Consider the following 12470-nt stretch of genomic DNA (forward strand, 5'->3'; position numbering starts at 1 on the left):
CAAATTATTAAAACAACATTATAATATAATAGCAAAATATAACAATAATATAATATAATACATTAAATGGTTAATTATAATAACATTTAATATAGCTTGATTCATCTCTGGACTAGCATGAAACCCATGCTTTGCACTGGGGAAAAATTGATGTTGTAAAATGCTATCTCATCATGTCCAGAAATATGAAATTTTTTTTTTTGTTCAAAATTACGTGGATAATCTTTATAGGAGTAGTAAATTTCCAGCAAAATGGAAAATGGGTTTGACATGTCGTCTTGAACCAGCAACATCTGATTCATCAACCGCGCTTGTTATCAATTAAGCAACTAAGCTACGGAGTCACTTGGAGAAAGCCCTGTTTGGTTGGGCTTTTATAGTTAGGCAAACTTCGAATCAATTCGATATTATAAAAATGTATTCAATTATTTTTATAATATCGAATTAGAGTTTATTGATCAATAGAAATGAAATATTGAGTAGGTGCCTGTTGATTACTTCAATATTGAACATGAAAATGGCTGCTTGAGGGCAGATAACACTGCATTAGCCACATCTGATGGGTTCAGAGTCTCCACACTACTAGAAAAATCAAATTTTTCCATCACCTAAAACCAAATGAAAAGCAAACAAAAATGAACAAAATAATAAACTGAAAGAAAAGAATTGTAAAAAAAACAGAAAGCACCGAAATATAACTTTTGCATACCAGATAATGTGTATGCTATAGAATTGAACAAAAAATGAGAAATTAAGTCGAAATTCAGGTGACACCATCTAACGGCGTTTTAAGCACAAGGTTAAGCACTGTGTCTAGACAAATTAAATCAACACTGGTTTATTAAACAAGACTGTTGAACAATTTTGGGATGTTATAATTGCCTAACCACTTGATTGAAAGATGTTTCATTGATTAAAACGATTGAAACTTGAGGTTTTTCACTGAGAATGTTTATGAGGTTTTGGTAAAAGTCGCATTATTTTATAACTGATTCCAACAAAGAAAGCAGTGTTTTGAGCTAAAGCTGGGGTCAGTCTCGTATCAGATTAAATATATTTCAGTAGAACAGACTTTTCAACGGAAAACAATTCAAAAATGTTTACTGTGACCATAAGTTCATGAGCCTCTTCAGATTTTGGGTACCGGTAATACATGATGACTAATGAATTGTATTGAAAGCTACTTCAAGTTGTTCAACTTACATACTTAGCACAGATTGGCAAGCTTTCAGTGAATTCATCAAATTTAACCACTGATTAATAAAGTCATTAGTCATCAGCTTTATTAGCTCATTGGTTTTGTTAGATGACATTACTTAATCACGGTTAGATTTAATAAACGTATTTTAGCCAGGAGAAAGTTTATTTATGAAGATAACATGAAGCTATGCAAAATATATTTGAAATTATTAATTGTTTTACAACGCAATATTTTGATTTGCTCTTACATGGGGTTATACCTAATTTTTATTTTCGTGGTTTTTTCAGTAACACTTTAAATACTACAGAACCTCCTATATACTACCAATATAGGTAGGCCTATATAGGAAGTCCTGAATACTATCAAGTAGCACTCTACTACCATACAGAGAGCTCAACAAAAATCAAGTTTATAAATACAAATTTTTTTCAACTGTCAAACAACTTCAATAAGCTGTTCCGCGTCGATGTCAAACGAGAACACCGATAGTTGAGGACTCTTCTGAAAGCACAGAAGCGACAGTGGAGAACTCAGACAGTTGAGGACAGCGACAGTCCAGGTTAAGGGTTCTGGAATGTCGCCTGCGACAGTTGAAGACTCTTTAATTTTTTGCACAGCCCCGACAGTTGCGGACTGCGACCGTCGAGGATGAAAATCAGTCCTCAAATGTCGCAGTCCTCGACTGCCGCGTCTCCGCTGTTGTCAGCTGGTATAGCTGCATTCAGCAATTTAATGCAAACTGTCAGCATTGGTTATAAATAAAAACATGAGTGCTTCTTGCCATTCAAGTGAATGTGACTAGAGAGGTGTCCCCAATAAGCACGTTTGAATACTTGACTCTGTAACTGAGATTGGATATTATTCATTTCAACTTACAACTTTGCCAGCATCTGATGTGATATTGACAATGCGGCCACTTTTCCTCTCAGCCATGCCTCCAACAACAGCTGCCAGACAATTGAGCGATCCCTTGCCATTCACATCTTCCATCTTGCACCACTTGGCAACGTCGCAGTTCTTCATCACCTGATAATACATGCAGTTGCCATTGTCCACTAGAATTTCCACTGGACCCCACAACCTTTCAATAATCCCGACTGCATTTTTCACCTGAAGAAAAATTAAATAAATAAAATAAAATCCTTATGATTTTACTCATTTACTTTCTATCATTTTGTGATTGTTAGGCCCATACGCTTAATAGAAGTTAAAACACATTTCTAATGTAATGTTTAAACTGACCGTCAATTGAACAAATTATTAAAACAACATTATAATATAATAGCAAAATATAACAATAATATAATATAATACATTAAATGGTTAATTATAATAACATTTAATATAGCTTGATTCATCTCTGGACTAGCATGAAACCCATGCTTTGCACTGGGGAAAAATTGATGTTGTAAAATGCTATCTCATCATGTCCAGAAATATGAAATTTTTTTTTTGTTCAAAATTACGTGGATAATCTTTATAGGAGTAGTAAATTTCCAGCAAAATGGAAAATGGGTTTGACATGTCGTCTTGAACCAGCAACATCTGATTCATCAACCGCGCTTGTTATCAATTAAGCAACTAAGCTACGGAGTCACTTGGAGAAAGCCCTGTTTGGTTGGGCTTTTATAGTTAGGCAAACTTCGAATCAATTCGATATTATAAAAATGTATTCAATTATTTTTATAATATCGAATTAGAGTTTATTGATCAATAGAAATGAAAATGAGCCTATGTCCATCCTCGGTAAATTCAGAATCTTTTTGCAAAATTTCAAGTTGATCAGTTCAGTAGTTCAGATGTGATGACGCGTCATTCGTGTATTTCCTATTCCGTACATGTTCGAGATAATTCTTTCCTTTATTATATTATAAATTAAATTAAACTTTGTTTAATCTACAGTTGAGCATACTCTCGAAAACATTCTATGATTGCCCTGCTACATTGAATACTTCATCCAGTGAATTTTGTTTCAAGAAGAACCGATATAAACACATTATGTTGTGAGTGTTTTTACATTATGGGACATCAATTCAATATGGCCAACTGCTACTGCGCACACTCAAGTGGATCTGAGGAAAGAGAATAATGTACACTTTGCATCATACTAATTGCTGGAGCATATATATCAATTCCACCAGATCATCCAGATACAGATGATCCTGTACCTAGTAACTGGCATTTAAGAAAAAATTGAATGATCAACAGCTCAGGGATGTGATTACCCAGCAATTAGTGTGATATCCAATTGCTTGGAATACATTATTTCCATCTCCACACACTAATTTCGCACTAAATTGAAAAAAAATTAGTTAGTGAAATTGAAATATCTCACCTCAATTATGCTAGTGACGTCAACCTTCATAGCAAGCACTTGGGTAGCTCCAGCCTGCTCGAATTTTTCTTTCAAATTGTTCAATTTATCCAAATTTGTATCAAACATGGCGACCTTTGCATTGCATAGAGCCAGCTTCTCAGCAATGGCGGCTCCAATATCCGAGGAAGCTTCACTCACCAAAACTATCTTACCGCTCAGATCTGTGTCAATCTCTGCACTTGCTTCTACAAAAGTGATAAAACATGAATTATTATTTAATAGAATAATTTATATAGTTGAAAATCAATTGAGAAACATGTTGTTGTCTATGGCCCAGTTGCACGTGAAACTAAATCAAATATTTGATTAAATGAAGTTTGAATGACTTCATTTAACTATGGCTAATTTAATAATCATAAATTGATGTCTAATTTATACACGCTCAGTTGAGAGCAATAGGAATATCCAGTTGACTTCATGTCACAAAAAACAGAGGGAGAAAGAATAAGAGAGCAATTTATCTTGTGATGTGAAGTAATGACAGAATAACTATGACTTGAATTATCAAGCTCAAGCAATCACAGTTTGAGATAAATGGATTGAAATCAAGTCCAACTTCATATTGTATTAATTTGAATGAATGTTGAGCTCACCTGACTTACTGGGACTATTAGCGGCCACAGGAATGCATCCCAATTGGTGGAGATGGTCAAGGTATTTGCTATAGAGCTCAGCATCGGCTACCGGGTATGTCACCTTTCTCTTTTCAATGAAACAGTTCAGTCTCTCTTTTTTGAATGAAGCCAAATTGGTGAAGTAATTTTCATTCCTGCAACAGTAAATTGATCAAAATCTATACGGAACATCAATATATCTTCGTTTATCAGAAATAATCATTTGAAATATATTTTGTTAAAACAAGGGATTGAAGTTTGTTCTGAGACACTCACTTGTTTGTATTATTATCATACCAACTTCTTAGATCTACACAAAATATGGGTTAAAATTCAGAGTAATTAGAATATTATGTGAACACTTTTATTTTGAATTTATTTTGCCAAGTTAAAAATTCAACAATCAACATAGAAAATGAGGTAAATTAATATATTTGAATAAATTTGAATTGAAGTGTAATTGGATAAGATTCCGAATACTTTTGGTTGACTTACTTGACCAGGGATTGAAGTAGATGTGACAGAGGTTTCAAGTCTTCGTTGGCATGCACTTGTTTGGCCCAGTCGTTGTAAGGCAGTGATTTCAAATTGTAGCCCCTTCTCTCCATTAGTTTCCACAATTCCCTAGAGAAATGAATACAAATTGAGAGGCATTGCTCCTTACTGATGTATCAAAATAATGTCTTCTTAATATTTCAACAGATTATGTTCATTGTTTGCTCTCCCTCGACATGCATATAAATTAACCTACATTAAATCCCAATGATTACATTTTCTGAAAGCTTGTGTGAATTTGAAATCAGAATCATCAGTAATATCTTGAAAATTGCAACTTAAAAAACCTTAGAAGAGTTACAGACAATGTTTGCTTCATTAGAACTATTGTAATACATTTTTCAAATCCTATTATATTAAGTGAGAAATTTCTGTATAAATGGTTTTATGGTTATCTGGTTATGTATGTCCAACGGTATATAATAAAATAAAATATATGATATAAAAATTCGATTGCACTAGGACTCATCCCTGGGAAAACTCGCTGAAGGACATGAAAATAATAATAATTATTCATCCTTGGAAAAAAAAGATAATTTCGTCGTCTGTCGATAACATAAGATGTGAGTGCCTGTGTGGAAGAGAGACAGAATTATGTTCAACTGTTCAACTATTTGCAATCAATCAGCTTATCTCAGGAGAAAAAGTATCAATCTAGAAATTTTAATCAATTTGATCAAAATAATCTAATTTGTTGACATGACATGGTATATCATTCTAAATTAGAGTATATCATAATTTTCAAAGTTAATCATTATGTTACAGTTTCAAGTGATTAGTAAGTGTTCTTTTGTCATTCAATTTGGTTTGTAAATAATCTAAATTAGAACTTTTCTGTTTCCGAATGTTTGGACTGAATTCAAGTGTATGGAACATAACCTACTTTTTGGACTATTTATAGTGTTTAAATCAAAATTCGGGGATGAAACAGTTTTGGGCTGTGCCTGTTGGTCCTTCCCCAATCATTTTAAAGAATTGAGTTCTGTTTATCAATAAAAATACATAACGAGCAAATTTGCTTAAAAGCATTATTGCTTTTTATTGGTGTATCATAATTTAGTAATTGTAATATTTCAACAGATTATGTTCATTCTTTACTCTCCCTCGACATGCATATAAATTAACCTACATTAAATCCCAATGATTACATTTTCTGAAAGCTTGTGTGAATTTGAAATCAGGATCATAAGTAGTATATTGAATATTACAATTGAGAAAAACTCAAATAGAAGAGTTATAAGCAATGTTTCTCCATTGGAAATATTGTAAAACATTTCAAGTATATTCCATAATTGAAGCTATTAATTACTGTTTCAAAAAATCAATTTCTAGAAGAAAAACATGAAATACCACCTTATTATATCAAAATATACCACCTTATATCACCTTATTATATCAAAATTCAAAATAATAAGTCAATCATTTATATCAGATAATTTGATTAACATTGAGAAAAAACAAAAAAAAAAGTTAAAAGAAGAATACATAATTTGGTCAAATTAAATTACTACAGAATACATAAAAACTCTTCTGTCATAAACTTTTAAATTGATATTTCCCTATGGAAAACATCATAAAATCAAGAGAGAGAAATCAGTTTGCTTACTCGCATGGAAGCTGGTCCTCATTCACAAAATGGTAGATTTTCCCCATTGAGTTATCCAGATCCAAAAACAACTCCACAAACATTTCTTGCACAAAATCAATTGGCGTCATTTCAATCTGAAATTGAAAAACAAAACTGAAGTGAACACACGGTTTTTTACATATCACAGACGGTATTGTATACACGTTTATTGGAATATGGATTATAGATTATGGATGTTTCTACTAGATGTTCATTTACTAGCAAACATTATTTTGTTTTAATGTGAAATGAAGAAGTTTCGCAAAGTAAGAAACTTGATAAAGAGCAGAAAGTTCCAGACTGAAAAATACAGAACAAACTCATCGAGGAAAAGAGGAAAATCTCAAAATATTTCTATCAAGTTTAGTTTTACAGTGAGATACAACACTATACAAATCCACCGGACTGTTCTGAATTGTGAGTAAAATTTCCATCTTTATTCAAGTGGCCCTTTTCCAATCAATTTTGAGCATACATACCTTCCATTTGATGTCAGGCACTGCCCCAGTTCTGATGACACCCTGGATCATGTGCAGAGTGAAATCTGACGGATTCCAACTCTTAGTACTGCCTGATAGATTGCCAAATCTGAAAAATACACATTTCATTTTGAAATAGCTCCGAAAATACAAGCTTGAAAAACAAAAATAATCTAAAACTAGCTCCGAACTATATTTATTTTCAAATGATCCAGTTTAAGCTTTAGCAAATGATGTAGAGGTTTGAGTTCCGAGAGAAGCTCAGCTGCCGTCTCGCCGCTGCAATTTCAAGATTTTTGTAGTGACTGAACAATCCACACACGAAAATGTTCATGAAAAATTATAATCTTAAACTATGAAACTATAATGATATTATTAATAAAGGAGCAGATTTGGGTATAAGCCTGATGTGTCTTTCGGTGAGTTTAATGATAAAATTGAATCATGAAAAATGCTAAATAAGGAAAAAATAGATAACAATTTCCAAGTAATTTAGTGCCAACCTGTAAACAACACATGGCAATCCAGATTTAGCAGCGCGCAACACAAGTTGCTCGGCCAGCCATTTAGTTTGGCCGTAACCACTTTGAAGACGATCCACATGTGCAAACATGTCACTGTCCTCACCGCAACCCACCATACCGTCGGCAAATATTACATTTTTTCTCACATTTGAATCGAATCTTCAATTCGAGATCTATGGAACTTTATAGTAAATGTCAGAGTCATCAATAGACGGACAAACTTTTTGACGGAGAATTTATTATCGTAAATGTTTGTTGCATTGTTCCATGGTGTCACCGAGGCAGGGTTAACAAATTACTAGATAATAGTTTAATTAAATAGAATATGTATAAAAATTTAAAATAACATTTTCAAAATAAATTTTTATGAGAACAGATGTAGAATGTGAATTCTAAACTTGTAAGTTATAATTTTTTGGTGACGTGTCTGTAAAAATCGATACTGAACTAGGCGTTTGCTTCGTGACTTGCAACTTGTGGTTTTTCCTGTTCTTTCTTCTTCTGAAAAATGGCTGGCTACAAGTGTTGTCGTGGAGTTTTGCTCTAAATCATTTTCGTTATTAATGTTTTAATTGAGTTTTATACAAGTTTATTGTGTACTAGTTTGTTATTAAAATGCTGTTGTATTTTCAAGCCAATAGCCACTGTGTTTCAACTGTAAACTAGATAAGTATTTTAGTTCGTAATAACTCTGAAATAATTAGGCTTAAGATATATTTTTCTTTGTGTATTGTGTAAATTCATCTGAAGATTATAAGTTAATTTGCTCTGAAAAGGATTTCTCATTCATAGGCAATAGATCCATTCACAGTTTATCAAGAATCTATTTCATTGGAGCCGACAACTATCCTTAGGTTGATAGGTGTTAAATGCTATTCCAACCGTTTAAGGAAAAATTGGTAGCACGGCAAATGTTACCCCTGTGGTGGGACCGAATTACAAAATAAATATTTATTTATTTATTTATTCAAGGTGATACACATACTATAATAGGAAAGAAAAAACAGGCAATTGCCCAAAACTTCTTCAGTTCCTGGATTTTCACATATTAAAAAAGTCCAACAATTAGGTTAAGTTCAAATTTTGATTTCTGCCAAAATTCCGCACCATCCGAGGAAGATAACACAGATATAAATTGATTTTGAATTTCACAATGTGATATAAAGCCGAAAAAACAATAATCAATCCGAAATCAATTAAATTAATTGAAATAATTTAAAAATTTGAAGACAAAAATTAGACACTCAATTCAGCTGTCCCAAATAGTCCCAAATGGTACACTATGAAATCCCTGGTTATGAAAAATTAGTAGGATAGATATCTTGATAGGTTATGAATGGTTTGTTGCTGAGTGGGAAATCGGTTCAAGAGAGATCAAGTCCTAATGAATATTTATCTGTGCAGACTAGCAAAATGGCATACAATATGAAAAATATTAAAAATGATGATGAGTTAATAGCTGCCTTAACACAACTGTTTGATAATTTTAAACAAGAGCAAAATGCTAGGTTTGATGAGTTAAATGCTAGATTTGATGAGCAAACTGCTAAGTTAATGCTAGGTTTGATGATATGAAGCAAGAATTTGCTGAAACATTGAGTGATAATCATGAAAATGAAAACAAATTGAAGCAGGATGATAGTAGTGTTAAGTTACAAGATCAACTCATTCAAGTTGCACATGTAGGCCTAGTTACTGTTGTTGAAAAAGTCAACCCTAGTGAGATAGTAGAATTGAATAAAGAAGTAGGTAGGGAGTTGTCTTCACTGAAAGTCAACTATCATGAAAGTGATATTGCTACATTGAAGGTTAGGAAAACTATAAACAAAGTGAATGATTACATGAGACAGATTTCTGTGGAGGTTAGGAACAATGTAAACAAAATGAATGTTGTTTGAGTCAAGTTGATGAGTTCAACTTTCAACTGAGAATTGAAAAGGTGTATGCTATGCATTCTCAAGTGAACATGACCAACTTTTGCAAGCAAAATGCTTTGTTGAAACAGATGAACCCATGAATAAAATCATGTTCTTGAAGAAAAAAAAATGCAAAGTCTCCATCGATGTGTTAGTATTCAAAGGTTGTTTCAAGTTGCTTATTTACAAGATGATGACAGTGAATCACATGATGAAGGGTATTCCCCAACACACAATGATTAGGAATCCTGTGTTATGCCGGGATTCAGAATAGCATAATCGCTACACAGTGTATGGTAAGAGTCCATAATTGTGTCTTTTTTCTTTCCTGTAGCCTATTTTCTTGGCCCTTAATCTTTTCAATTTCGATTCTTTCCTGTCTTTGTGTAATATTCAGTAAATTTCTTCTATGAGCATATCTTAACCAATCTTGTCCATAGTCATTTAAATTTGTATTTTTTCTGAAATAATATTAGAAGTTGAAATAGTAGCTTATTTTCCTAATCTTTAAATTGTTGATAAAACTTAACTTTCCAAAATCTATCCATTGTAGTGTAAATAATTGTTTGCTTGTGGTATATTTTTCATCATGTATTACATATTTTAATCATGTCTCTTTTTTTTTAGGTATCTATTAGGTATTAGGTTTTCAGAGCAATTATGTCCCATGTTCTCATCTTTCATTGCATACGTGCCATAAGCCATATGTAATTAGGTTATAGTTTTCTTCTGGGCTTTTAACCCATTTTGCATTTTATTTTTTTCTTTGCTGTCCAATACTTTGGATTTTTGGTAGACAAGTAGGTGTGATTCTTTTAGAGGTGTGGGCGTGAACCACATACGGCTGGACTCGATATCTGACCTACTTGTTTGCGATATAAAAACCTTATGACTGCAACAACAAATGTTTGTAAAGCCTTTTGCATACTTTTGTTTTTGTGGTCCGATACTAGAGTCTGCTATCACATTGCCTTACAGACATCTAGGAACTACCCCCAGTCACAATAGTCAACATTTTTTTTCCTTCACCAGTTGTTTTTGTGGGAGTGATAGCTCACAATTATAACAAATTAGAGTCATACTTGGAATTTACAAAATTCCATAGTAGTATATTTTATTAAATATACTTCCTCATGAAAGTTCAGTACTGACATGTAGGATAGGCTCTAATTAATCTTTCTCTTCTTTGTATTGTTTTAGGGAATTTATTTACCCAGTTTTCTATTTCTCTTTTTTGTATTTTTTAGGGAACTTATTTACCCATTTTCATCTTGATCATCTTTGTATTATAATCTTGAAATGTTTGTACTTATTATACAGTCTTTAATTTTAAATTATTTAAAAAAAAATGGTTCAATTTAAAAAGTTTTGTTATATTATTATTGAAATAAGTTTTGTGATTGATATCTTTTTCAAAATTTTTAAATTGTTTGTTCTATAAATTTTGATATAATTGATTATCGTTTGAAATGGATGCTGGAGTATGTAGAATTTTTAGTGGGGTTTGTTGATTAGAATTTTGCTGGTATGTGATTGTTTTTTTGAGATGGAAACCCTTATTGCCTAAAGAAGGAATAACAGAGGTTATGACTTAGAGAGGCAGTAATGAGATAATATTTTTGTGTTGATACTTAGTTTTGCCATAGATGCAAAAATAATGATTAATAATGTTGATTGCCATAGATGCAGATTACTTATGATATGTTGCCTTTGAAGCAAAATATTATTGAGTTTTTGAATGGTTTCTTGTTTAATGATTGATAGTAAAGTTTTGTCATGAAATGTAGTTTGTGTTAGAACATTGAAAAGTCAAAATAAACTATAGTATCCAACAAACGATGATTACAATATTAATAATTTGCTTTTTATACAATTTTTGAACAAAAATTAAAACTAAATAATTTCGAAACCCTGAATGATAAATCATAAATGTGAAATGAACATGCTATAATGAAATGTTATACTAAATGATAATGAAATGCAGATATATATGAAAAATGATTGTGAATAGAAGACCAATTGTCTGAAATTATTGAATATGTATTGAAATAAATTTTGTTGTGATGATCTGATGTTTTTTACAATTTTGATAATGATACAGGGTGTTATGAAATTATATTTCTATTTGAAGAATGGATTAAAATTTTGATATTTGAACAGTGAATAGATGAAATGAATTTTTTTTAATTATCATTGATATGTCCATATTTCACAATTTATGTATTGCTGACTAAATACTTATAAATACTTAAAAATAATTTTCATGTGTATTAGATTGTATTATAGCCTAATCAAGTTTCTGTCTTAGTTTATAAGCATTTTAGATAACAGGTACAGCACAGACATTACATTGAAATAGTTATCATGTGAATCTCGAAATCAGCAACAAGTGAACGCCATGAAGAGTGTTAAGAACATTTGGGTGATTTTCGAACTAGTGTGACATAACTACGCCAATATCTACGCCAAATCTATGCTGCGGCCTACACCAATAACTACGCCAATGTCAACACCAATATCAACACCAAAACTACGCCAAAATCTACGCCGATGCCTGCGCCAATGCCAATAGCTACGCCAATGCCTGCGCCAATGCCAAATCTGCGCCAATGCTGATGCCAATGCCAATAGCACGCCATGCCTGCGCAATGCTGATGCCAACACCAAATCAACGCCGATGCCTGTGCTGATGTCAATGCCTGCGCCAATGCAATAGCTACGCCAATGCCAAATCTTGCCAATGCTGATGCCAACGCCAATATCTACGCCGATGCCTGCGCCGAAGCCAATATCTGCGCCATGCTGATGCCTACACTAATACCTACAACAATATCCACACTAATAACTACGCCAATGCCTACGCCGATGCCTATGCTGATCCAACGCCAATATCTACGCCGATGCCTGCGCCGACCAAAATCTGTGCCAATGCTGATGCCTACACTAATACCTACAACAATATCAACACTAATAACTACGCCAAAATGCCAAAATCTACGCCGATGCCTCTGCTGATATCAATGCTGCACCAATGCCAATAGCTACGCCAATGCCTGCGCCAATGCTGATGCCAACACCAAAATCAACTCTTTTGCCTGTGCTGATGTCAATGCCTGCGCATATGCCAATAGCTACGCCAATGCCAATAGCTATGCTAATGCCAATGCCTGCGCCAAT

General features: G+C 32.9%; 1 protein-coding gene across 2 annotated transcripts; it reads right to left on the minus strand.

Moving 5' to 3' along the window:
• Window positions 1–457: 457 nt before the first annotated feature.
• Window positions 458–7509, minus strand: LOC111052037 (polyketide synthase HetM-like). Of its 2 annotated transcripts, none has more exons than XM_039433547.1 (8): window positions 7357–7509; window positions 6854–6962; window positions 6354–6469; window positions 4688–4816; window positions 4172–4347; window positions 3537–3763; window positions 2078–2311; window positions 458–608 (listed from the first exon to the last, which is right to left on the minus strand). In XM_039433547.1, the coding sequence occupies exons 1-8, from the start codon at window positions 7491–7493 to the stop codon at window positions 495–497; spliced, it is 1242 nt and encodes a 413-aa protein (XP_039289481.1). In that variant the 5' UTR covers window positions 7494–7509; the 3' UTR covers window positions 458–494. The 2 variants fall into 2 exon arrangements, with proteins under 2 accessions (XP_039289481.1, XP_039289482.1); XM_039433548.1 differs by having other exon boundaries at window positions 4181–4347; window positions 7357–7501.
• Between the last annotated feature and the right edge of the window lie 4961 nt (window positions 7510–12470).

Source organism: Nilaparvata lugens, chromosome 7 (genome assembly GCF_014356525.2).
Source record: "Nilaparvata lugens isolate BPH chromosome 7, ASM1435652v1, whole genome shotgun sequence".
NCBI classification, from domain to species: Eukaryota; Metazoa; Arthropoda; class Insecta; order Hemiptera; family Delphacidae; genus Nilaparvata; species Nilaparvata lugens.